This window comes from Sturnira hondurensis, unplaced genomic scaffold, assembly GCF_014824575.4.
Source record: "Sturnira hondurensis isolate 20B ecotype Veracruz unplaced genomic scaffold, ASM1482457v3 Scaffold0014854, whole genome shotgun sequence".
Taxonomy (NCBI): Eukaryota; Metazoa; Chordata; class Mammalia; order Chiroptera; family Phyllostomidae; genus Sturnira; species Sturnira hondurensis.
Window position 1 is genome coordinate 1,595,359 of NW_028087485.1, and position 25,697 is coordinate 1,621,055.

The window sequence follows — 25,697 nt, forward strand, 5'->3', positions numbered from 1 at the left end:
GAACGAATGACTGAACTTAGGGTACAAGTTTCCCAAGCCTTAGAGACCTGTTCGTCGTCCCTCACGCGCCTGTGTTTAGCCCTTGCCTTTGGAGAAAGCATATTCTATTTCAAAGCCATGACAGCCACCCCAGCAGCCTGACACCCTCTGGACTTTGTGTGTGTTGTTTGTCAGGGGCGTGACAGCATTTCGTGTGTGTGCTGGGAACCCAAGCCCCCTGTTGCAGGGGAGAAAGCCGAGGCTCCGTGAGGTTAAGGACCACGCCCACAGCCCCCCCCCGTGGGGTGCAGTGTGGACACAGTAGGCAGGGCCTGGCGCTCCACATCCTTCCTCCCAACTTGCTGAAAGTCCCACTGGGCCTGTTTTCTTCTGGACTTCCTCCTCTTTCTACCCAAAGGATTAATTCCAAGTTGCTGCCAGTACATCGTATCTAAAAAATGTTTGTTTTATTTGTTCACACCACAGAGTCCAGAACGGAAACAGCTCTCCATCCCCAAGACCGAGTCTCCAGAGGGTTACTATGAAGAAGCAGAGCCATATGACGTGTCCCTCAACGGTACATGCTGGGGCCAGGGCTGGGCTCGAGCACTTCCCACAGAGGTGCCAGTGCTGAAAGCAGAGAGCAGTCCAGGCCGCTGTTGCCAGCAAGCATTGTCCAAGTTGAGAACTGGCCACAGAACACTGAGCTTCCGTTCCGCTGGGGAGCTGAGACCTACCGCAGACCCAGCCCGCCTGCAAGGAGGGGTCGGCCTGGTCCGCAGGAGCTGGCTTATGGGCCTGATGCTCTCGGTGTTCCCACTTGGGTGTGGCTGGATTCAGCACAGAAATGTGCCAGCACACCTTTGCCAGGACACAGGTGTGCAGGACACAGGTGTGCAGGACACAGGTGTGCTGGCAAAGGAGCACCCACTTGCCAAGCACACTTCCAGGACTCAGGAGCTCGGGGGGCCAGAGAGCTCAGCAGGAAGGCAACAGAGAAACATAGGGTGTGCCAAGCAATGATTAAGATGGAAAGCAGGAGAGGCTGGGTTGCAGCCAGAGGGGGCTGTTACGGAGACAGGGAAGGCCTGTCTGATAGTGCGAACGCGAGTGCCGTGGGAAGTGGATGGGGCAGAAAACGGCAGGGAAAGCTTTTCCGACAGCACAGCACATGCAAAGGCCCTGAGGCAGGAGAGCTCTTGTTGTGTTTGAGGACTAACCAGGAGGCCTGCAGAGCAGGAGCAGGTGAGGCGGAGGGGTGGGGAGAAATAGGCGGTGGGGATGCGGAAGTCAGCGGCAGACCGCGGTGAGGACTGGCTTCTCTCCAGATGAGACTGGCGGGTCTGTTGGCAGCCAGTCTGGCTGTTTGAAGGGTCATCTGTGCTAAGGGGCAGGGCTCCCACCCTGGCCATCTGTCCTCGGCAATTGGCTCTCAGCCTGAGGAAATCGCATCAGTAATGCTCTCGGTGTAGGAATTCTTCAACCCAGAAAGGCCCCAAAGGTCCTGGAAGAAGGAGATGGTCGTGACCTCTTCTAGGCTGCTGGACTCTGGTCCTCCCACTGTCTCCTTCTTACCTGCTTCCCTCTCCTTCTTTTGTACGGGAAGGTCTTTGAAAGCACAGAGCGATTTTCAGATATGAGACACCAGGGTCAGTCCTGGCGAGGGGGATGAACCGACAGGTGCGTTGTTGGTTCCATAAAGAATGGGACCGGGACCAAGGGTGGGACGGGACCTGTCACGTGGAGGCAGGTAAGAGGAGTCTTCTCTGCCTTCACACTTCACCTGCTACCCATGGCCCCAGGAACTGTGTGGGAGGTGAGGCCCTGTTTGGTCTGAGCTTGAATTCACTGAGGATATGAGATGTTTGGGGGTCACCAGCCAGGCGGTGACTTCAGAGCAACCTGAGGGTGTGTAGCAGCTGTCTGGCTGCGTCTGGAAGGAGGAAGAAATGACTCACCGTGGTGGGCCCCTCACCTCCACGGCATCTCAGGCCCAGGGCGCTGTCTTGGGTGTGGCCTGTGCCAGCTGGGGCCTGCCTCCCAGACGCTCCCAGGAGCTTCTCTGTGGGGCAGACACCACATCCTGTCACAAACAAGGGCTTGGAAGGACCTGAGCCTTCTGTCTTGGTGTCTGTCTCTGGACTGCGAATTCATACTGGGGGTCGTCCCCAAGGCAGCAAGGGGGTGGGAAGATGCGAGATTGCCTTTTCTCTCCTGCTGGGACAAGGACCAAGGGGGACATGGGGAGAACGGGCCACACTTGCCATGCAGGGGTGGCTTTCCCTGTGATGCAAGCCAGCCTGCTCTCAGTTCCTGTGTGTTGTCTCCCACACCTGTTTGAGGAGTAAGACATACAGGTAACACCAGGAGCAGTGGCCGTTGGCCTTCAGCCCCTCACTCTAGTTCGTTGGCCAGCTGCGATTTTGCTGACTTCCCGCCAAAGACCACTGTCTTGGTCTCTTGTCCTGCTGTGTCAGTACCGTCCCCACACTGCCGCACAGGGTCAGAGTCCTCTCCCCCAGTGAAACTTCCGGAAGCACCCGGATGGCCTGTGCAGCGGATAAGAGTGTCTGACCTGCTCACCCACAACCTCAGCTCATTCTCTGATGGTGTCTGCTGTTGGGGCAACAGCTGTCCTCACAGGTCACCCCCTTTCGGTTCATGGGGACATAGTACCAGTCTGCTTCTCACGCACAGTCAGCTCAGCATGATGTTACTGGTCCATAGGCTGTGTGGGTGCCCAGACTCCTTCCAGCATGAGCTCGGCCACCCTCTGAGGCCACAGAATCCTCTGCAAAGAGAGAGCCGAGAACCCCTGTGTGCGTCTTACATGCGCCAGCCACAAGTGACACGCACCTGCCGGCACTCCACTGGGACGAGTAGCCAGGTGTCCGTATCTGCATTTGAAGGGGCTGGGATGTGAAGTCCTTGGCCGGGCGGGGGCCTCTCCAGACCAGCCCGTGCCTCCAGCAGTAAAGCACTAATACCTGGTGGCAGACAGCCACTCCCTCCTCACCTGGGTGTCTCTCAGTGTGTCCTTCCTGGGGCTGTCCCCTTCTTCATCTTGTCTCTATCTTGCCTTTCTCTGTGCTTCTGGATTTCACACAGGTCCTTCTGGCAGAGATCCCCCCACTCGAGTCCCCAGATGGGTACAGGTGCCTGAAGGAGTCATTTACGCCACCATCACCTTGGGTACTGCTGGTCCCCAGAGCTGGAATGCCTGGGATTCTGTGCCTGCTGCCTGGCTCTCAGAGACGGGGCGCATGTCCCGAGCGTGGCCACTGCTCTCTCTCTCCCTGTCCTCATGCCTGGCTCCTGCATGCTGTGTGTCATCCTGCCACAACCCCCGCCTGTGGCATCCAAACGCGTGGCTGAAGGACTCACTGCCGCTTGGTGGCTCTGCCCTCTGTTCCCTCGGTCAGGTTACAGCACGCAGGGGGCACTGCAGACGTGGGGACGGAGGTGTCTGACATCCCTGCCTTTTACCTCTGTTCGCCCTGCGACCCCCGGAAGCCAAGTTCCTGTTGTAAAAATGCCCCACATTTATGGTGGTGCAACGATTGCTTTGGGGGAGAAATAAAGTTAATACACTTGCCCTAAACTTCCTCCAACTCCTCCGGGTAGCTTGAGCACTGTGATGGGCTGTTTCTTCCCAGTTAGCTTCCCCTTTCCCCCTGGAGGTGGCCGGCTGGTGTTAGATTTCTCCTTGGAACAGGTGGGGCAGCCCCAGAAGCAAGGGACTGGGCCGCTTTCCTCACATCGAACCCCAGAGCCTCCCACATTAATTTCTTTTTCAGATTTTATTTATTTATCTTGAGAGAGAGGGGAAGGGAGGGAGATAGGGAGAGAACCATCAGTGTGTGGTGGCTTCTCGTGCGCCCCCTACCAGGGAACCTGGCCCGCAACCCAGGCCCGCGCTCTGACTGGGGATCGAATAGGCAACCCTCTGGTTTGCAGGCTTGCGCTCCATCCCCTGAGCCACGCCGGCCAGGGCCCACGTTAATGTTTGTTCCCGAAGGAGGAGGGGTCCCAGCGACGTTGCCCCTGTCTTCTTACTTCCCTTACTGTACAGATGACAACCGTCCTGACAGTGAGGACTTTTCAACGTGAACCACCCTCCTCCCCGCACCACATCAAATCAGCTACTCTGAATTCTCCCTGCTGGCTCCCTACCGACCCACACCCCTCGTACAGTGTGAAGGGTGCTTTTTCCCCCACAGCCCCCAGGTTCACTGAGTTGCAGAGTAGCCTTCAGACTTCCCATTGATTACTGTTGCCTGTGCAACGCCAGTCGTACTGCCCCCATTCCTCTCCTGCCGGCTGCTAGATTGCTTGAATTAATATCTTAATGCGTGTAACCTTCCCCCCTTCCTTCCTTTTTGTACAGCTAGTTTCCGAGGATAAGCTGCCAGGACCAGGATTACTGGGTCAAAGGGCCTGGGTGTTTTTACGGCTCTTGAATCAACAGGCTGCCAGGCCCTTTCCTGAGGGGCTTGTGTCCACCGGCGTGACCACCGGCAGTAGGAGAGTTCAGGGTCCCCCGCTGGCCAGTGCCACTGTTTTCGGTCTTTGCTTATTGGACAGGTATAAGATTCAGAAACGGGAAAACCACCTGGAGCGCATTTTCATCGGGACTGTAGCTAGAGTAACTATGGCAGTGGCCTCGTTCCGTGTCCTGTATTGGAATCCAAAGGTGGTTGTATAGAACCCAGCCACGCCGGTAACAGAAGGAAGGGAAGGCAGGGGCCCGAGACATGTTTCCCTTCGGAAGGGAATCATGTGGGGGGGGGGGGGGGAGAGAGGACTCACCCCCCCCGACTCCAGGAGACAGAGCGTGTCTGGAGAAGTCACAGGGAAGTAGATGATGGACCCACTTTCTCACTGTTAGAGCTGCCAAGTAATGGAAGCAATTGTATGGTAGTGAGCTCCCTGTCCATTAAGGAATTCAAGGAGAGGCTGGAGCAGCATCAAGGTTACAATAGACGGGATTCCAGTGCTGAACCATGGGTTGGACCAGGAATCCTGGTGGTCTCTGTGTTCTGCTTTTGGGGGTTTTATTGACTTTTCTCTTCACCTAGTTTTTATTTCAGCCTCCGATAATGCAGGGAGGCCTGGAGAACAGCGCAGCTCTTGCAGGGTAGAGGGGGCAGGCACTGAGGCATGTGGGGTGTGCCTAGATTTGGGTCCAGTTTGTGCCTGGTGAGTTTTGGGACTCTTTGGAACAGAAAACAGATGTGAGGTTGGCCTGTTGCCAAGAGATGGAGGAAGCGTGTGAGCTGGGAGACAGGCGGAAGGAGCGGAGCTTGTGCTGGGAGGTGTTTGGTGGGAGGGAAAGAGAATGCAGTCTGTGGAAGCTAGAGATGGATTTGTTGAAAGGTTATGACTAGGAGGGGGCACTGAGGAATGAAAGGCAAGATGGCCCCTCCCCCTGAAAGCCATTTCCTGCTCTGGTTTGTTTTGCCTTGGATTTCCCTGGAGCCACACCCCCACCCGATTCCTAGGACAAACCCAGGGATGGAGCAGGCCCAGCCAGGCAGGCAGCTGGCCATGTGCCTGGCTCTGGGCTTAGATGGTGACCCCTTCCTCCTGGCCACTTAGAATGACCGAGTGCCAAGCTCAGGAAGATCCTCACCCCACTGCTCATCCTTCCGATGAAGAAGCAGAGGCCCCAAGCGGGGAACTAGCCTTCCCCAGAGCCAGCAGTCAGTCCATCAGAGGGCAGTGTCTACCCAGGTGTCTCTGGAATCCGAGATGACAGGATTTGAGGAGGAAAAGGGAAAGACTTCTGGCTTTAAGTTATTTGTGTATGTAGCCAGAGACAGTGATATCCCAGAAGCTTTACCTGGGTCTGTGGTCGGCAACTGTGGGGCTGGTTCAAGGTCATAGAGAGGCAGGTGGATTGGGGCCTGGGGGCCAGTGGCTGCTTCTGCCTGCTGCCTGCTCCCCTCCCTTCTGAACAAACGAGCATGTTCGAGAGCATCCCCTGCCCCGCCCAATGGGGACGCGGGCATGTGACCAAGCGGGTCTGCCTTGCAGAGGATGGAGAGGCCGTGAGCAGCTCCTACGAGTCCTACGACGAGGAAGAGAGCAGCAAGGGCAAGTTGGCCCCCCACCAGTGGCCCTCCCCTGAGGCCGGCATCGAGCTGATGCGTGACGCCCGCATCTGCGCCTTCCTGTGGCGCAAGAAGTGGCTGGGGCAGTGGGCCAAGCAGCTCTGCGTCATCAAGGACACCAGACTCCTGGTCAGTTGGTCTCAGATCGTGTTCTGGTCTCTTTTTTGTGTGTGTGTGGGGGGATGATGGGGGAGGAGGAATTGGTCCCTAATACCAGGTGGTCAGATTCTTTTATATCAGATTTCATTGCTCCCTAACTCTAAAATTGTATGTACAATTTTGCAAATGTGAATGAATGTTCTCTTTTTTTTTTCATTTGGTTTTTATGGTTTCTTGCCCCCCAAATTAATTAAATCCAAATCTGATCAAGCTTCTAGGAATGTGCTTTTTCTGAACTGGAAAAGTCTGCTTGTTTGCATTAGCCTCTCGAAGCGGGGCTGTGGTGACCACCTCCCTGCCATCCTGTCCCATGCCACCCCCCTTTTTTCCAGGGACTTCTTGTCCCCTGGTCTGAGAGCCCATTCTTGCTCCCATCCTGCCCACTGGTGGTTGTGGGTGGAGCCTCCTGCCCAGCCCCAGTTCTGCCGGGTGCTGTCACGCAGCCTGGAATCCCAGGGCAGGGGTCTTCTCCGACGTCACAACAACATCAGAAGACACCATTCTGACCACTGCCCTGTTTCCTGGTGTCTTAAGTCAAATTCACAGTCATATGCCCTGCTCAGATTGGCATGGCGCCATTGTAAGTGTTCTTCCTTCCCTGGTTACAGGGTGCCCTGCTCAGTGCAGATGGTCCCTCAGGTGCTCCTGTGAGGACCCCCCTTGCACACCTGAGAAACCGAGGGGCACAGTATTTTCCCTGGTAGGAGAAGCAAGCCCCCTCCTTTCTTTGCTGATGACATCATCTCCCTAACTAAGCAGAGGATAATGCTAGTCCTCATTCCCTGTGGACCCCCTCCTGGGGGGGAGCTGAGCAAGAAATGTGGAGAGGAGGGGAGATGGGACAAGTGTGTTCCCCCCTGGGTACATGAGTGTCGCCCTCGGAAGACATGGTTCAGCAGCCAGGGAGATGAGAGAAGCCCAGACAAGCAGGTCCTGGGCATCATCCCTGGCTGAGGTCAGAGAGGAGGAGGCTGGCAGTGGTTGGAGACAGCCTGCCTGGGCTGACACTGAGACCGAGCTGCCGATATTTGAGGTCACGGTTCTGCACTGGCACTGGGGCGTCCGGCCCTTTGGTTCTGTTGGGCACAGCCCAGCTCCCAGTGGGTCCTGCCGTGCCTGGCGGCCCCTCTTCCACAAGCCCTGGCAAGGCCCAGCGCCCCGCAACACAGCGTCTCATCTCTCTCCTTCCAGTGTTACAAATCCTCCAAGGACCACAGCCCCCAGCTGGACGTGAACCTGCTGGGCAGCAGCGTCGTCCACAAGGAGAAGCAGGTGCGAAAGAAGGAGCACAAGCTGAAGATCACGCCGATGAACGCCGACGTCATCGTCCTGGGCCTGCAGAGCAAGGACCAGGCTGAGCAGTGGCTCCGGGTGAGGGAGCCCCCAGGTGGCGGGGGGATGGACCTGCTTCCCGCCAGGGCTCCCAGGGTCCCAGGGTTGGGGGGGCCTGCAGTTCTAGCTCCCCGGCTTTCCCCAAGACGGATGGATGCTGTCAGGGGCAAAGGGTCAGCAATGTGGTTCCTAGAGCCTCCTGCCTTCTGAGTGGCAGCTGTCAGTCTTGGGGAAGTGGGTCCCGGACCCCACTGCTCGTCCTTGTCAGTCACCTGGACTTGGGGGCTCCAGCTGAAATCGCTTTGTTTTCTGTCTTCTGATGAGCATCATCAGCCTCCTTATTAAAGAACAGACGTGGCTGCCACTTGTTAAGTACTCACCTCGGGTCATGCTCTCTGAACAAATGTAACCCATTCAACCACATGTCGAGAGCTGAGCCACATGGATGTCCTCATTTTGGGATGGAGAATAGGGTTAAGGGGAAGAAGGGGACCAGTGAAGGTCAGGTGGTGAGTGACTCTGGGACTCGCCCAGGTGGCCCCTGGCTCGGAGCACAGGGGTGCTGCTTAGCATAGCCAGAGCCACCTCTGACCTGTGGTGGCCCCAGCCTCGGCCTGCAGAGCTGAGGTCTGTCTGCTCTGGCCACCACTGGGCTTGGTTGTAAAAGAAACCCCTGCCCTGTCCATCCCCAGAATGTGTGGGAGCCTGTAGGAGAGAGGGGGGCTAAGGAACAAGCCTACCCCTCACCCCATCACAGTCTGCCAAGCTTGGTCCCGAAACCACATGTGGACCAGGTGTTGGGGTTGGGTGGTTCTCTGTTCTTAGGAAATCATGCATCTTCTCTCTCACCTCTGCCCACTCTCCTGGCCTTGAGGGCCTCCAGCCTCAGTGAGTTCAGGCTGGGCCAAAGGGCCTCAGGGGCCCAGGCCTCTGCTGATGGCTTTCCTCACTCAGGTCATCCAGGAGGTGAGCGGCCTGCCTTCAGAAGGGGCGACCGAGGGAAACCAGTACAGCCCCGATGCCCAGCGCCTAAACTGTCAGAAGGTAAGTTTCTACTCTGCCCTGGGGGGTCTGTTCGAGGCCATATTTTCTCCATGAAAATTAAAAGTGTAAAAATGGGAGCTTTGTTCTCACATTTCAGCCCAATTAATAAGAAAGGCTATCAGGGCAGGGGCCCCGGCCTGCCAGAAACTAAAGAAAGGGATGCAGACCTAAAATGTAGTCTCGCTTGGCCAGGTGGCGCTCGGGGGAGCTTTACCGGGACAGAGGCACTCTGCCCTCCGCTCTTCAGCGGGGAGGTGTATTCTCCCAAGTGCTGTCTTCCCGCTTACTCCCCAGTAGAGGTCCCAGGGCTTGGGGGGGCCATCTGGGTGTGGACCTGAACCGAAGGGCTCATTTGCATGGAGCTGTCAGGCCCCTTGCACGAGGGTCCAAGTCAAGGAGGTTGGGCTGGGTACCGACCAAGGGGCAGGCCACCCCGTGGGTGACATTCCATGTCCCTGAGTACCTGCAGGTAGGTGCCCCGAAGCCCGGGTGTGAGCTGAGCAGCGTGAGGATCACTGTGTCTCACCTTGGGGTCCCCACCCCTGACAAGGACAGCAGAGGGTACACTGAGGGCTTGAGTGGGAAGGAGGCCCTTTGCTCTTTGGGAAGGCACAGGCCACCCCACGGAGGAACACCACGAGTGACTGAGGAAGGGCTGTGGGGTTGCCTGTTAGTGCTCGGTCATTGACAAGAAACACAAATCAGAGTAGGCATGGGTTTTCTCCACGTTCGGGTAAGAGACAAGTGTTCCCTGGGCGGGCACAAGTGCCGTGGTCCTGTGGCCAGGTCCCGTGGGTGGGGGTCCCATGGCTTACTTTGCAGAGTCTGGAGTAAGCGCTCTGAGTCAGGGCAGGGGACCCTCAGGGAGGGAGTGTGAAGGCAGGTCCCTCAGAGAGCCCAGGGGGACCCCAGCCCGTACCCCACCAGTGGCCTGGCTCCAGGGTGACCCCTAGAGTAATCTGTTGTTTTCTCTTAGATTGTGGTCTCCAAGGTAACCACTCCCAGATAAGATCACTCACTTGTCTCTCTCTCCCACAGCCAGACTCGACCGAGAAGTACCTGTCAGCCCTGGAGTATGGCAGCTCCGTGGATGGCCACCCCGAGGCCCCAGAGACCAAAGATGGTACCAACGCTAATGGCTTTCAGCCCAGGCTGGGGAGGGGAGGGGGCCCAGGCTGGGAGACTTGGCTGTGTGGCTCCACCCTCGTGGATTGGACGGCTAATTCCAACCTGCCTACCTCCAATTTATAAGCCACTTGGAAATACTTTAGAGCTACCACGTCTAGGGAGAAGGGACTGATGGCCAAACTCAAGTTCCCTGACCTGCTGGGGGCAGCACAGTATCTCACTTCTTGCTTGCCCACCCCATTGTAAGTGTCTTGGAGCCCATATGGCCTGTAAAGTTTCTCCAGTGCCGACACACTCTACAAGAGAAGCTGGTGTGCCCCCTTGAGCGTGTGAATCCAGACACAGCTGCCCCTGGGCTGTGGGTCCTGGTTTGGGGGGGGGAGTCTGTGTGCACACCTGCATGCACACACGCCTGAGCAGGGAGGGGCAGTGGGAAGGGGCTTCTGTTCCGTTGCATCTGTCACAAGGACACGTGGGTGAGCCGTGTGCGATGCTGAGGGCTTTCTCTCTCGTCCGGACAGTCAAGAAGAAATGTTCTCCTGGCCTCAAACTGAGCAACCTGATGAACCTGGGCAGGAAGAAGTCTGCCTTGCTGGAGCCCCCGGAGAGGTCCCTCGAAACTTCCAGTGAGAATCGTAACCGCCCGCTGGACCACGGGACATGTCCACTAGGCTGCAGCCCATCTCCGGGGAGGCAGTTCAGACAGTGGCGACGGGGGATTTAGGTCTTGCTTCTAGCCATGCTCAGGAGTGGGGAGCCTGTGGCTCGGGGTCTGTTTATCTTCACCGCAGGTAGTTCTCTCGGTTTAACCAGAGTGTCTCTTGCTGCAGGGCCAGATCTGTGCAAGTGAAGGGTAATGGATTGCTGTCCTAATGGTCTTTTAAAAATATGTTCATTTGATCCATATTTATGAAGCTTGACAGGCACAGTGTTATGGAAAGGGGACCAAGCAGGTGGAGAAGATAGTCCTGAGCGCTTACCGCTCAGCAGAGATGGTAGCTTTACTTCTGTGACCACGTACCTGCTGTCTTAGTAGCTGTTAAGGACTCAGGGGCAGAAAGAACCTTGCCCACTCTGTGGACAGAAGTGGCTTCCTGGGCCTTGAAGGACAGGCAGGGGCTGAATGGGCTGGGATGGCACCTGGGGGCAGGAGCAAAGACTGAGATGCAGACAGGTGAGACGCATTCAGAAGCTGACAGAGGCCCTCGTTGCCGGGACAGAGGGTGCATTGGATGCTGGTGGGCTCTTAGAGGTCACCGCTATTGCCCTCACTCAGCCTTGAGGAGACGGAGGTCAGGAGAGAGAGAGACCTTGCCCAGAAAATGTCTTGGGTGAGCCCTTGTGCTGGCATTCACCCAGGGGCTCACTGCTATAGCTCTCCCTGGGACCTGGAGGCCATTATCGTCCACCTCTGGCCCTTTCCTCTTACTCATGGAACCATGTCCCAGCGGGCTCATCTCCTGAGTCCTAGTTTGTTCTGTGTTTTGAGGCTGGCCAGGGTGGAAGGGGACGGCAGCAGATGGCTCACCTTTACAGCTGCTCCTTCAGCCAAGGCCCCCTGTGGCCTCAGGCCATGGCGTTGGGCATGGGAGCTTGGTCTCTGTGAGTCACTTTGGGAGGTGTGGCTGGGTTATTGCTGGAAGTGACTAAGCAGCAACACATGCCCCTGTCCCCTGTGGCTGGGAAAGGGCTGGCGGGAACACAGACGCTCTACTTCCCAGGAATCGGCATCAGTGCTCACGCCTCTCTCAGCCTGGAGGTCTGGGTTCACACCTCTCTAGGTCCAGAGAATTGTGATGGGCAGGTGGGGTGCCTGCCCAGATGGGCAAGAGGTCCTAGGTGCCAGGCTCCCATTCTCCCACTGTGCTGCCGCGTTGTGACATTCACGTGGCTCTGGGAAATTCACAATCCCAACTGGGTGGTCAGCCCCCGGGTGGGTGGGGAGTTGGCTGTGTATTCCGACCCTGCTGCGTGAGCCTACTTATCCCGGGTAAGGTTCCGAGCAACTGCCAAGCCCACAGAGTGGGGAAGGAACCCACTCTGTCAGCCAGTGTCCCTGGGAAGGTGAGCGGCATGGAGGGAGAGTTCGGCAGACGGGCTTTTCCTCACCTTCACAGCCCCAGGGTCAAGGCTGTGCTTGACACATGGTGTCAGCTCCCCACACATTCATCTAAGTGCAGAGCTGAGCACAACACGTGCAACCACATGGGAACGGGGGAGTGGGGGAGGGGTTGCCCCATGAGCGTGCCCCCAGCAAGCTGTATGCTGTCCGAAAAAGCGGCTCCCTGATACAGAAGCTGCGGCACACAGACCCTGGTCGCTGGACATGAATGTGCCAGGTTCTTGCCCTTGAGAAGCATTCGGTTGGAGAGGTTGATGTCGGGGCAGAGTTTCACTGTTTCTGAACCAAGCTTTTGGAAGGAAGGCAGAGCAGGGAGGGCAGGATCCAGGGAGGGCCAAGGCCAAGTGCATCTGGGAGGCTGGGGAGCTGTTGGCCAAGTGGAAGAAGACTGTGCAGGCTGAGACGGAGTGACCTGGGGATGGCAAGGCCGTGGGGGCGGGGTAGAGCAGGGAAGCTAAGGCTGTAGAGGCAAGGGGATTGCACCTACAATGAGGCGGCCCTGGCTGGGAGGCCCACGAGCTTCCTGCCCGAGGCCTAAGGGACCAGAGGTGGGCTGCTGTAGGTTGGGCTCTCAGGGCAGTGATGAGGTCTGGGGTGGGGAATCCTCTGTCCTGTACACGTACAGAGGGGCCTGGGGTAGTTCAAGGTGCAACTGACCTCCCTGGGACACACCTTTCCCCCGACAGCAGGAGAGCTCCACTTCGGAGAGTCTAGCTGATAGCACGAAGGAGGGGGAGGGAATATGCTGGGAGATTCACCCCCTCTGTGAGTTTCAAGTTTTGGAACTGAGATTCTGGGGGAAGTCCTAGGAGGCCCAGAGGTGGGGCAGCCACCCAGACCTTCCTGCAGCCGCCGCCTCCTCCGCAGGTTACCTGAACGTGCTGGTGAACAGCCAGTGGAAGTCTCGCTGGTGCTCCGTCAGGGACAGTCACCTGCACTTCTATCAGGACCGGAACCGGAGCAAGGTGGCCCAGCAGCCCCTGAACCTGGTGGGCTGTGAGGTGGTCCCCGACCCCAGCCCAGACCACCTGTACTCTTTCCGCATCCTCCACCACGGCGAGGAGCTGGCCAAGCTCGAGGTACCGTGGCCTGGGGGTGGCAGGCGCACATGGTGCTGCAAGTAGTCCCAGGCTGTTTTGTTTCCTTTGTTTTGTTTGCCTGAGATTGTTTGCTTTTTCAAAAATTTCCATTCCCTCTCTGACCTCAGGGCGGTTGTGTTACAGGAGTGGACAATGAGCTACTTCCTGCACTTAGGGCACAAGGGGTATTTATAACTCTGAGCTGCTGGAAAACCTTCTGGGGATTGACAGTGGGTTGGATTTGGTCTGTGTACCACCAGATGCAGCCTGGTATGTAAAAATGATGCCAGTTAAGGGCTTATCTAGGGGGAAGAATCGGGTTTGTGATACAATTACATTTCTCCCACTCCCCACCCTGTTTAATGTGATGTCACATTTGCAGAAATAAAAGGTGGCATAATGCCTTGCACTGAGCTGGGCAGGTCGGAGCCAGAGTTCACACTCCCATTCTGCCTAGTCCTTTATCCAGGCGGCTTCATCCAAATGTTGCTTCACTACTGCCCTCTAGCGGCCAAAAGATCCACACCCCAGTTGCTTCTCAGGGACAAGTTTGTACATCTCTGTCCAGTTAACAAGTTATCTACTAAGTATGATAACATATCAACAAGACAGATATGTTCTCTACCGTCATGGAACTTGTGTTCTAGTAGGCAAGGAAGATGTTTACTTAATCACCTTTGATTACTTAGTAACAGTTTCCAGAAAGTGGTGGGAGGGAAGGGGGGTTGCTCCTAAGAGCAATGCGAGACCCACTGGGTTTCAAGGGGCGGTGGCCTGCTCAGATTTGGATTTTGAGGTGCTCTGTCTACCTGTCGTGGGGAGCGGATGGAAAGGGGTCAAGAAGGAACATAATGAGACCTGGTAGGACACTGTTACAGTGGCCCAAGGCAGACAGAATGGGAGCAGGCACTAGGGATGCCAGGAAATGCTGTATTTGAGACACCCACGTAGAAAATAAAGGGGAAAGGGGCCAGCTAAGTGTCAGCCTCAGCGCACAGCTGCCTCCCTGGTTAAGAAGCCATAGCAATAAGGTGGCGGAGCTAGGTTGTGCGGTGCCCGGCTGGTGGCTGTTTCTCGTCATGAAAACAAACCTGTGGTGTTTTTGTGGAATTTCCAACTTATTCTCATTATCAGGGCAAGAAGCAACACGGGCATTTTAATAGGAACAACCAGGGTATGTAGTTAATCGGAGTGTACTGTGCCCCAGGGAAACCCCAAGCCCCGCAATTTAGTTCACGATTTGTCAGAATCATGCTAAGTGTTAAGTGTAAGGTATTCAAGACATCTGGACTATTGAACCTACCATTGAGAATGAAGTTCAATGTTATTTTTTTTTTAAGATTTTTATTTATTTATCTTTAGAGGGGAAGGGAAGGAGAGAAAGAAAGAAATACCAATGTGTGAGTCCCCTGCTGGGAACTGGCCTGCAACCCAGGCATGTGCCCTGACTGGGAATCGAACTGAGATTGTGTGGTTCACAGGCCTGCGCTCAATCCACTGAGCTACACCGGCCAGGGCTCAATGTTATTTCTTAGCAGGGCATCCAGGCAGTCTTGTATGGACGGCTTAGGGTGATGCACCAACATGTCACAGTTCAAAGAGTTGAGGTGTCAACCTAAAATATGTGTGATTTTAATACTTCTCTCCTGGTCCAATTAGCCTTCTAGAAATGCATGCATATAAATCACACGTGATGCTTAGGACAAATGTCCACAGCATCACTGATGTGGCATCAAGGTATCACCAGTGGCAGATGTTATTTGGGGGTCCTGGCTCTCGGAGGCCTTGTCCAGGGTGGGCATCAGGACCGGGGGTGGCAGGAAGTGGTGGCAGGCTGGGCACTGGGCGGCAAACTGCAGCCCTGCTCACACCCTTCTCTGCCTCCTCCCAGGCCAAGTCTTCTGAGGAGATGGGCCACTGGCTCGGCCTCCTGCTCTCCGAGTCAGGCTCCAAGACAGACCCGGAGGAATTCACCTACGACTACGTGGATGCAGACCGGGTTTCCTGTATTGTGAGTGCGGCCAAAAGCTCTCTGCTGTGAGTATCGTGGGCCTTCTGCTCCGCACCCTTCCGCGCAGCGATGCTTCTAACACCAGGCCCAGATTGGCCTCTGGTGGCCTGCTGAGCACTCAGGGTCAGCCTGGCGGCCAGCGGGCCAAGAGCTGAGCCAGGCCCTGAGCAGCTGCAGCATTGACTTAGGTTAGCTGGTCTCCTTCCTTACGGCAGAGCCGGCACATGTCCTGACCCTCCACATCCCTTGCTGTTGGCTGGGCACATTCCTAAGAACCCCGCTCTGGGTGCAGCCTGGAATAGGCAGGGTGGAAGTGCTACTTCCAGCTTTCCAGACGAGCTGACGGGCTCAGTGGGGGAGGAGTGGTCCGGGCGGGTGAGTGAGGGGCCGCCCGTGAGACACGAAGCAGGCCCTTTTCTTCTGTACAAAATGGGGCAAGTCTCTGGTCTCTGCTGCCCTGAGTGAATCATGGGGATGGAATAAGAAAGGGCTTTGTTGTTGTCAGAGACCCCACAATGGAGTCCGAAGATGGCAAAAGGATGCTAAGGTGGTGGTGGGGGAGGTGCTGGGGAAAGGGAAGTTTCTCTGGAAGAGAAGTCTGGAACCGAGTTCCAGTACCGAAGCCCTGGGAGCAGAGGCAGGAGCTGCCCCTGCTGAGTGAGTGAGCGTTCAGATGAGGCCAGAGCGAGGCCCCAGGCTCCCACCCTGCCTTCAGCTTTCACGGGGCCTCTCGTCACGTGCTCGTTGAGGCCGATGGCTTTCACCACCCCATCTCGAATGCTCCTCTCCGTGTCTTGCTGTGTGTCTTCCAGACTAATGCAGAGAAAGTTCTCAGAGCCGAACACGTACATCGACGGGCTGCCCAGCAAAGACCGCCAGGATCTGCTGTACGACGACGTGGAGATGTCAGAGCTGACGGCCGCGGTGAGGATGTGCGCGGGGGCAGCCCGGTCCTCCTGCCGCCCAAACTCAGTGCCGTGTCACCTTGGCCCTAAGAGGTGGATTCCCAGTCACCCGCAGGGCCAGGAGTGCAGAAATCTAGGGGCAGCCAGTCCCCGTTGGTACTGGGGTGGGCAGTCCGCCTGGCCTGGGACTCGTCTGGGTGAAATGGCTGGTTACCCACCCCGGTCAGCGCAAGGGTGCTGTTGGGACTGGCCATCGAGGAGGCGGGGTCATCGCACTGGTGGGAGGTTCCACGGGTCGGACACTGGACGCTGTGCGGTGCTCAGGGCTGCTGTGGATTATCCCGCTTCGTCCTCGCCACCGTGTAGGGCAGTACATCACTCTGTCCTCTTAAGGTTAAGGAAATGAGGTTCAGGGGAGTTAGTACCATGGCCTCGGTCTCCCACCTTTTGAGTGGCTGACCCAGAACTTGAACCCTGACCTCACCTTCTAACTCCAGCTCAACAAGGGGCTTCCCCGAGGGAGGGTGCCTGCCCACTCCACCCAGGGAGGAGATGGGAAAGCTGAGGCAAGGTGGGTGCTGCCCCTCCAGCCCAGGTTGCAGAGGCAGTGGTGAAAGCCCCCTGCCTCTTTCCACTGCAGGTGGACCCCGAGGAAGCCACCTCTGCCACAGATGCTCCAAGCGAGCCCACCCCTGACCACGTGTACCTGGACCTCACGCCGGTCAAGTCCTTCCTGCACGGCCCAGCAGGCGCCCAGACCCTGGTGTGCTCCCCCACTCCGCCCTGCCCAGACCCTCCTGCCGAGCCTCTCCCTGCAGACCCGGGCCCCACTGCCGACGAGCTGCTCATCAAATCCGCAGAGGCCCCTGAGTTGCAGGTACAGGTCGCCCCCCAGCTGGTGAGCCGGCCCCACCTTCCCAGGCCCCTCAGCCAGCTGAGTCGTGTTTGTTTTCCCCAAAAGCAAATGCAACAGGAGAGTCCAGAGCCCGAGGAGGCTTCGCAGAGAATCAAGACAGTCAAAATCCAGACCGAACAGCAAAAAATCTCCTTCCCACTGAGCTGCCCCGACACTTTGGCCACCTCCCCAGCCGGGGCCGGCACACCTGTGAAGGACAAGCTGAGGGTGACTCCTGCAGGTACCTGTGCTGGATAAGAGTTAGATGTCTTGGAAATGGCTCAGAGAGGCGAAGGGACTTGCCCCAGGTCACACAGTGAAGAAGGAGTGGGCCCCGTTTCCTCTACCGCCCCTGCTTGGCCGGCCTGGCATCGGGCTCTGACTCCCTGTCAGAGCTCCGGGTTCCCTCTGAGCCTGTGCAGTGGGTTGGGGTCAACCCTCATGTTCCAGCCTGGCTGACCCGCAGGTTCCCCTCTCTGGGTCTGCAGAGATCAAACTTGGCAAGAACCGGACAGAAGCCGAGGTGAAGCGGTACACAGAGGAGAAGGAGAGGCTGGAGAGGCAGAAGGAAGAGATCCGGGGGCACCTGGCTCAGCTCCGGAAAGAAAAGCGGGAGCTCAGAGAGACCCTGGTGAAGTGCACAGGTGAGGGGCCCCCCAGGGGAGGAGCCTGGACCCGGCCCGAGGTCCGAGGCCTTGCCGCCCTCCGGCACAGGTGCATGGACCCCCTCAAAGTCCCCTCCCTCCTGTCTGAAAGGTCGCTGTCTTGTGCAGAGAGACCCCGACCTCTAGGACAGGTGACTTTAACAGCCAGCTAGAGGAGGACGCCTCGGAAAGTTGCCGTTCGACCTGCATTTTATTTTTACTTAAAGCAAATGTATGCTCCTCGGTCCGTCGTTGGACAGAGTGCCTCCTCCTGCGGTCCCATGTCATCGTTCCTGCGTTAACCACACCTGCCCTGCATCATCCTTAATTTCCAGCCTTCAGAGACTTAGGACGCTTGCCAAGGAATCCGAGTCCCTCTAGATTCTTTCCCAGATCATCCTGGATCACCCGTCAGCCATTTCCTAGCCACCTGCCTTTTAAAGGACCCTCCCTGCAGACGACTGACTTAATTCCCCTTCCACCCTGGCTGGTGGGGCTCAGTGGATTGAGTGCTGACCTGCGAACCAAAGGGTCGCCGGTTCGAGTCCCAGTCGGGACCCATGCCTGGGTTCTAGGCCAGGTCCCAGGTTGAGCGTGTGTAAGAGGCACCCTACATTGATGTTTCTTTCTCTCTCTCTTTCTCCCTCTTTCCCCTCTCTAAAAATAAATAATATCTTTAAAAATTTCCCTTCTAGACAAGGGAGTCCTGGTCAGCCTGGAGCAGAAGCTGAAGGAAATTGATGAGCAGTGCAGGGTTGAGGAGAGAAGGCGTGTGGACCTCGAGCTCAACATCGTGCAGGTGAAGGACAACCTGAAGAAGGCCGAGGCCGGGCCTGTGACGCTGGGCACCACAGTGGACACCACCCACCTGGAGAATGTGAGCCCCCAAGTGAGTGCCACGGTTCCCCTGAGCTGCTGGACTGGAGTCGGGGAGGGGGGGACCATGTCCCTCTCCCCCTGGCACAGGCCTTACTCTCTCCTGTCACCACAGCCCAAAGCTGCTGCCCCTGCCCCAGATTGTACCCCAGTCAACTCTGCAACGGCGCTCAAGAACAGACCTCTTTCCGTCATGGTCACGGGCAAAGGCACCGTCCTCCAGAAAGCCAAGGTAAGTGGACACTCTCGGCCTCCTTCACAGCCACCAGTGGACAGCAGAATGGTCTCTTAGTTGGGGTCCCTCCCATGACCCAGGTGGCGCTTTCCCGCCTTGGCCACCACTCAGCAGAAGCGGCCTAGGGCCTCCACTCTAGCTTTGGCTCAGTCTCTGGCTCTCACCAGTCGGCCCGAGGACACGAATTCTTGCACTACCCTCCACCCATAGGTCACCCATAGATTCTTGGGGCTGGGGGGACAGCTACAGCTCGGGACAGACTGGAACTGGGCAGTTTTCAAATCACAAAGCCAGCGATTCTAAGGGACTGCTGCCGTGAAAACCTGACCTGATCCATCCAGGTGACATGAGCTGCCGGAAACCTCCCAGCCAGCCGGTGACAAAAGGCTCGGGAAGGCATCAGTGTTGAATGGATGCCATGACTGGGTTTTCCCTGAGGGCTGGACAAAAGTGTTATTAATCCTTTACACATGCGTGCAGTAAGGGACGCGCCCAGAGCCGCCTGTGCCGTTGGCAAACTCGGCTCCTTACGTCGCTCCTGCTTGCTCGCTGGTGGTGGTTTGAGGCACCTGCACCAATCATGACTAAGCCTCGAGTGCACGGGAGTCTCTCCCAGCACACTGTCCTGTGCCACCGCCACCGGGCCTCTTACTGGGTGCCCCGCACCGTGACGAACACAGGGGGTAGGAAACATGATTGCTCTCTCCCCCCCTGTTTCTAGGCTTGGGGCACTGCTACAGCCGATAACTAACTTTCTTCTTTTGGGGGGGGCGGGCGCCGGTATTTGAATGGCACCCTAGGAATGGGAGAAGAAAGGAACAAGTTAGGAAACAAGCTTTCTCCAAAGACTCCGCTGTCAGTATGGACCTTGGTGACAATCTGGCTTCGTTCAAGTCTTCGTTAAAGCAGCAGCTGTGTGACAGGGTGAGTCCCCGAGGCAGGAGACAGCAGGACAGGGGCGCTGCGCATGGAGAGCGTCAGCCAGGAGGCGGCTCTGGCCCTTTTCACCGCAAAAGAAAGAGTTCAACAGAAAAAAGGAGTCATGATCTTAGCATCGATGCCATCTAGGACGTGCTTTTAGAGACATGGTTAACAGGAGAAAATTTGGGGGACCAAGCTGAAGCACTGTCCCCACTAAATTAAGGACTTTAAGTGACACTGTATTCTATAAATCCTGTAATTTAGAACAGAGAAGTGTCTGTTGAGAATCAACGGACTTTTTACATCACCATAGAAAAAAAAGATTACCTTGTGTTTACAGATTCAGTCCTGTGGCTAGGCCATTCTTGAGAGAAGAGTTATTTAATATAATGCTCTCGTAGTCCCCGTTTTTTAAGTTGTGCTTATTGCCCAGGCCCCTTCCAAGAAAAAAAAAAGGGTTTTTGTTTGGGGTGGGCTCCCTGTTCTCGTAAAATGGGCAGTGCTGCCCGCTCTCGTCTTCGAGGACATTGTTTGTGTGGCACCGGTTGAAACATTTCATCTGCCATCCGCCTCACCTCCCTCGGGGCTGTGGACCAGAGTTCTCTGACGCCGGCTCCTGGACACTAAAGGCCTTTTCATTCTTGTCTTTCTAATCCCAGGGCATTTATTTCCTCCGTCATAAACACTTGGTGTCTTTGGACCAAGTGGCGAGTTAAATTTTTTGTAAAGGAATAAAATGTTCATTGCATTTTGGGGTTGTCTCATAGTTCATGGGATGATTTGGGGCACGGCTCAGTGACTTCTCCTTTAAGGGGGGACCATCTTGGCTATTTACTCACCGAACTTCAAAATACGTGCAATAAAAACTGGTAGAACCACAACGTGGGGTCTTAGCCAGAGATGTTAAGTGTCTTTAAATCAAGTAGCATGGAATTGTCATAGTATAACTAACAATGTGCTAAATCTGCTAGAAACACCTGCAGAAACTGGTCATACAAGTGACCGAAAATCAATGCTCCTTGCAGTTAAACGCATTCCTAAATAATACCTGGGGGGAAGAAACCAGTGCTCAGAAAGTTGCCTAAGTAGTAATTAAGAAAATTCCTAGCATAAATATGCTTATTTTTAAAATGACAAAAATCTGCCAATATTTTTTCTGTAAGACTTCTTCATTATGCCCCATAATAAGGTTTGGTTTCTGTTTTGCATTTTTCCTTTGGAGCTTTGGTATCAGAGCTATGCTGACTTTACAGAACAGAGAGTACATATTCCTCCAACCACTCCATTCAGAGCACTTTCTTGCAACTCAGAATCCCATGGCTCCGGCACGTCAGGCTCCCCTGTCAACTCGGCCTTTGCTGTTGCCTCAGGCTGTCTTTCATTGTATCAGTATTCTCAGTGAGCCAGATTTGGGGTTTGTTGTTTTTTAAATAAGCACATTCACGCAGTGTTTGAAGGTCATGACCAGACAGTGTTTACCCAAGGAATCAAGGTGGTTCAGCCACTGAAAATATGCTCACAGGTAACTTACCACACGACCAGGTTAAATGTGAGAAGCACCATCGAGAGGGAGACACGGCACAAATCTCCACACGCCTAATCGGCAGTCTTTGTAATCTGGGAATAGAAGCATCCTTACCCTCACAAAGTAATCCACAGAAAATAATCCCTAATGGTGAAAACGCCCCTGCACATCCAGGTACACCATTGCCACTAGTTTTTAAAACATTATTCCGCAGGTCCTAGATAGCGCAGAACGATGAGAAAAGAAAGTATAAAGCTCCAAAAGGAAGAGACAAAACTCATTATTTGTAAATGATATTCTTCTAGAAAAGGGAAAGAATCAAATATTCGCACAAGCTTGCTCAGCCAGTTGGTAGGAATGAGGATCATTCAGAGAAAACAAAAGATTTATGGCTTACTGGCAATGTTTTAAATATCCTATATAATTAAAAGCCAATTTCTTTTAAAAGAAAGAAGGAAGCTTGAATTCCCTTTGCTGCTATTGGAACATTGAACGGATTCAACTACTCAGTGGTGCCTTCACTAGAAAAGGTAAAAAAATAAAAAATAAAAAATTTCAAGACCTAGGACCTCACACTAGAAACAGTAAGCTTTTAATATGTAGCCCAGAGTTTTGTGGGGTTTTTTTTTAAGTTCAAGCAGTTCAAATGGGGCATCCAAATAGCCTTGAACCAGACAGCCCACACTATAAAATGATTAAACTGGTGTGAATTCGAAAGACAACGGATTAATGTAAGTTCTCCAACTTGACCTATCGGCACCTCCTGGGTGGACACGAGGCCTTGCTCCAATGTGGCCTTCTGCCAAGCCCAGCTTGGTAATATCAGCAATGAAACTATCCCTTGAACTTAAAGGACTGTAGTGCCAGTCTTCGCCCAGGAGACATTTGATTTCCAACATCTGACACCACGGTGACCACCTCTTTCGAGTGCTTTCCCAGCACCCGAAATCCTGACATTCTAGAAGCTAAGGGGTAGCCTGAGCATTTGCATATAAAGCATGACCCTACCTATATTAAAGGGGAAGGCTATGACAGAGTGACTGGGTTTAGGTCAGAGCTCCGTGACCGTTTCTACTGAAAACAGCCTGGAACAACACGACCTGTGGGAAGAACCGACACCTGCATACGGCGGGGGTGAGGGAGGCTGGCTTTGCCAGAGCGCATTCCAACCAACACCTCTTTTCCATATTGATACAGATACTTCCGTTCAATAAATACCAAACATCGTTTATTCTTGACATCCTTTAAAAACCACACATACAAAGCAAAACAAGGCCCTAGACCGCGTAAGACCTGTATAAAAGAAAAATGAAACCCTTCTGAAGTGTCTTTCTCCTCTATTTGCTGAGTTTAAGAATTCGACCACTCTTTGCCCCACTAAAAGGATTGAGTAAGCAAAGCACTCCATAAACATGCCACAATTCACCCCTCCTACGCAAACTCTGAAGGAACCCCTCACCCCACCCTCCAAGAGAATGTGGCCTGGTACCCAGGCCAGCTGCACACGGCCCCTCAGAACGAGGGCTGGTTGCACCCTTAGCCCCTCCCCCACAGTCAAACACGCTGGTGGATCAGCCACATTCCAGTCTGCGGCTTTTCCGAGTCTCTCCCCAACACAGATCCAGCCGGCAGAGATCACATCTGCCGCTCAGGTTCCTTTTCAAACAAAAAACCACGAATGCCTCTAGGACATCTTTATGGAAGGATGTGTGAAAAGGTCCACACTTTCTGTCTTGAAATGCCATTGCGACAGGTCCCGATGATCCTCTAGTCACTGCCTCCGGTGAGCGCCACTGTCCCAACAACATTCTATGGGCCATCTGTTGGGTGGGCCAAGTGAGCTTCACACAGGCCCTCCAAAGTCTCCAGGTTCCTTTGTTTCTCCTCAAGGGGCAGATGACCGGGGACAAGCTCAACAGGGCACAGCTGGGTACAGAAAGCAAACATTTACTTACACGTCAGGAGTTTTCAACAGCGTCATTAGGGGGTGAAGCCAACTGCTACCGTGTCCCTAAGCAGCACAGTCTGTAGCTGGGACATCTCTTCTCCCTGGGTGAGGGAGTGGGCGGAAGGGTCTGGGACAGAGCAAGAGGCAGGTGCACACAGGACCCCATGAGACGGATGCTCCGCTGAGGCCAGGCGTCCTCTCAGTGTCCCTTGTGGCCAGGCCCTCTCTGGAGCTGCTGGGTGGGGCCTGGCTGCTGCCCTGCTCCAGGCTGTCTGCGGCGGGAGCCCCTTGGCTGGAGGGCATCTCCTCTCATGGCTCCTGGGGAAGAAGCGAACTTTGAGGACGTGAGGTGAGTCTGAGTCCTCTCACCCAATCAGCAGCCATGGGGGGGCCTGCACGTCTGGTTCTTACTCCACAACCCAAGCGAAAGACGCCGGTCAAAGGGCCCTTCTGATCCACTCCCCGGCCTCCAGGAAGCCAACCTCTGCCAGCAACTGAGAACCCAAGGCTCCAGCGGGAATCCTGGTTGCGGCGTTCTAACTGTGAACTCACAAACGGGCCCCAGGTGGGCCTGGACTGCTGCCCGGCAACCATTCTCTACAAGGGCAGTCTGGTCCGCCTCTCTCCAGGGTGGTTACTCCTCCAGCCTCCTGCACCGCCTCCCCACCCTCACTCTCAGCAGATTCCTCCCACTTCACTGAGCAAGTGGAAACACTCAGAACAAAACTCCCACCAGCTCCCAGCACATCTACCCGCCCACCTACATCTGGGCTCGCACCCTCCGTCACCCAGTCCCTCTGGAAGCACCGTACTCCTAACGGAGGCCTCCCTCGGAGCCTTCCTCCCGGTCTCCATTATTTTGCTCGCGTGCGGAGTAGCATCCAGTCTACTGCACCTTCTCCTTATTTACTGTCCGGCTCCCCCACGTGCTCGGAAGCTGCACGAGGGCAGAGACTCTGACCGTGTCCCTCACTGCTAGGTTCCCCGCACCCAGCAGGATGCCTGGGACATGGGAGGCCGTCGCTACGTGTTTCTTGTGCGAACAAACAATGCTATGATTCCTCCCATGGAGCCAACACCCCGGAACCTGACTTCAGCTGAGTTCCCTGGGCTCGGCCACCCCCAGCTCACAGGGGTGGAGCAAGGACCCCACTCACGGTTCTCGCAGTGGGGGCCCTCCCAGCCGTCTCGGCACGTGCAGAGGTAACTCCCGTTGCGCAGGACACAGGTGCCTTCATTCATGCAAGGGCTGGGTTTGCAGAGGTTGATGGGCCTCTCGGCTTCTACAAGAAAGGGCCCAGCGGGCGCAGCCTGGGTCAGCCTCAAAGGCCCCCCTCCCCTAAGGAAGCCCCATAGAGCTGTGAGGCCCCGGAGATGGGGTCTTACCCATCCTGGTGCCGCCGTGGGCCCCTAAGCCACAGGCTGGCACGTGGATGGTGCTCCACACTGCCTGGCCAGGTCAGAGAGCTGACTTCCACCCGGCTTTCCCACATGCACGTGGAGACTTTCTCTCGGATGTGCTAGGCTCCCAGCACCACTTCCATAGGATGGCCACATACTTGAAAACAGGAGGCAAAAGGAGGCCCTGGAGCCAGGTCGACCTGGCTATGTTGGCTCCTTGCTCTGGCGTTCACTACCAAGGTCAGTGTCAACTTTGAGGGATGTGTTGGTATCCTAGCGATCGGAGATGTCTTCTGTTTTTTTTTAAAGATTTTATTTATTTATCTTTAGAGGGGAAGGGAAGGAGAGAAGGCGAGAAATATCAATGTATGGTTGCCTCTCTTGAGTCCCCTGCTGGGAACTGGCCTGCAACCCAGGCATGTGCCCTGACTGGGAATCGAACCGCGATTGTTTGGTTCACAGGCCCGCGCTCAATCCACTGAGCTACACCAGCCAGGGCAGAGATGTCTTCTGTTTAAATGGAGTACGTACACTCTCAAGTGTGGGGAGGGGTAGTTGTGTTAAATTTTCTGGAGCCCGAATGTCAAAATAGGACATTCAGGCTCTAGAAATGACTGCGCCTACCACAGGACGTCACATGAACTTGGGATTTAGCACAGAACCTGGCACCCAGTAGTCAGGAAGAGCTGTGTGCCTTGTAAAGATGTATGTGAAGGTTCGGGCTGAGATGGGCCGCCTTGGAAGCAGCCCTGAAGGGTAGGGATTCCCCCACTCACCTCCACAGAGCCACTTGATGAGGGTGTCCTGGTGAAACCTCAGGTCTGTGAAGGCCGCCGCGTGGATCAGGGAGTCCCGGGGACCTGCGAGCCTCCGCAGGGAGTCCCTCAGCACAGCCCCCACGCCCACCACCAAGACGGACACACCATTGTTCCTCAGCTTCTGGGTGGGGACGGCTGCATCCTCTGCCCCCCGTCCACCTGTGAGCATCACCACGGCCTTGGGGACACCAGGCCGGGCGCCCCTCTGGACAGTCATCACCTTGTCATAGATGTGCAGCAAGGCTGTGCCTGCCGAGCCCACCCCACCGAGGTAGGGGGCCTGGCTCGTGGCCCGCAGCACTGCAGGTCTGGTGACGTGGGTGTCCAGCCCGAAAACTGTCTGGACCCGGCTGCCGTATGCCACCAGGCCGATCTGTGTCACATCAGGGTTCACGTCAAACTGGAGGCTGCAGCGTCTCACAAAGTTCTGCATCTGGGCAAAATTCTCAGGCCCCACGGAGGCCGAGGCATCCAGCAGGAAGACCAGGTCCAGCGGCCGCGCCTGGCAGCCTGCGGAAGCAAGCAGAGTGGCCTCAGGGTCAGGCTCTGCCAGGTGGAGCCC

General features: G+C 55.6%; 2 protein-coding genes across 8 annotated transcripts in view; one reads left to right on the forward strand and one right to left on the reverse strand.

The window, feature by feature from the left end:
* Window positions 1–20,191, forward strand: part of AFAP1L2 (actin filament associated protein 1 like 2) — a 91,113-nt gene extending 70,922 nt beyond the window's left edge. For 3 of the 6 annotated variants that reach the window (XM_037063869.1, XM_037063870.1, XM_037063871.1), the window contains 16 exons: window positions 466–556; window positions 3,088–3,171; window positions 6,016–6,221; window positions 7,443–7,622; window positions 8,538–8,627; window positions 9,666–9,750; window positions 10,277–10,381; window positions 12,745–12,956; window positions 14,848–14,993; window positions 15,780–15,891; window positions 16,513–16,749; window positions 16,834–17,008; window positions 17,256–17,411; window positions 18,107–18,300; window positions 18,403–18,519; window positions 19,323–20,191. In XM_037063869.1, coding sequence (XP_036919764.1) covers window positions 466–556; window positions 3,088–3,171; window positions 6,016–6,221; window positions 7,443–7,622; window positions 8,538–8,627; window positions 9,666–9,750; window positions 10,277–10,381; window positions 12,745–12,956; window positions 14,848–14,993; window positions 15,780–15,891; window positions 16,513–16,749; window positions 16,834–17,008; window positions 17,256–17,411; window positions 18,107–18,300; window positions 18,403–18,519; window positions 19,323–19,349 — 2,217 coding nt within the window. In that variant the 3' untranslated portion in view covers window positions 19,350–20,191. Of the gene's footprint in view, window positions 1–465; window positions 557–3,087; window positions 3,172–6,015; window positions 6,222–7,442; window positions 7,623–8,537; window positions 8,628–9,665; window positions 9,751–10,276; window positions 10,382–12,744; window positions 12,957–14,847; window positions 14,994–15,779; window positions 15,892–16,512; window positions 16,750–16,833; window positions 17,009–17,254; window positions 17,412–18,106; window positions 18,301–18,402; window positions 18,520–19,322 lie in introns of all 6 variants that reach the window. The other 3 variants (XM_037063867.1, XM_037063865.1, XM_037063868.1) reach the window with 3 other exon arrangements.
* Window positions 20,192–20,648: 457 nt separating this feature from the next.
* VWA2 (von Willebrand factor A domain containing 2) overlaps window positions 20,649–25,697 on the reverse strand; it is a 44,328-nt gene continuing 39,279 nt past the window's right edge. For both annotated transcript variants that reach the window (XM_037063873.1, XM_037063872.1), the window contains 3 exons: window positions 25,094–25,645; window positions 24,074–24,199; window positions 20,649–23,234 (listed from right to left, as the gene is read on the reverse strand). In XM_037063873.1, the coding sequence (XP_036919768.1) occupies window positions 23,116–23,234; window positions 24,074–24,199; window positions 25,094–25,645 (797 nt within the window). In that variant the 3' untranslated portion in view covers window positions 20,649–23,115. The remainder of the gene's footprint in view (window positions 23,235–24,073; window positions 24,200–25,093; window positions 25,646–25,697) is intronic.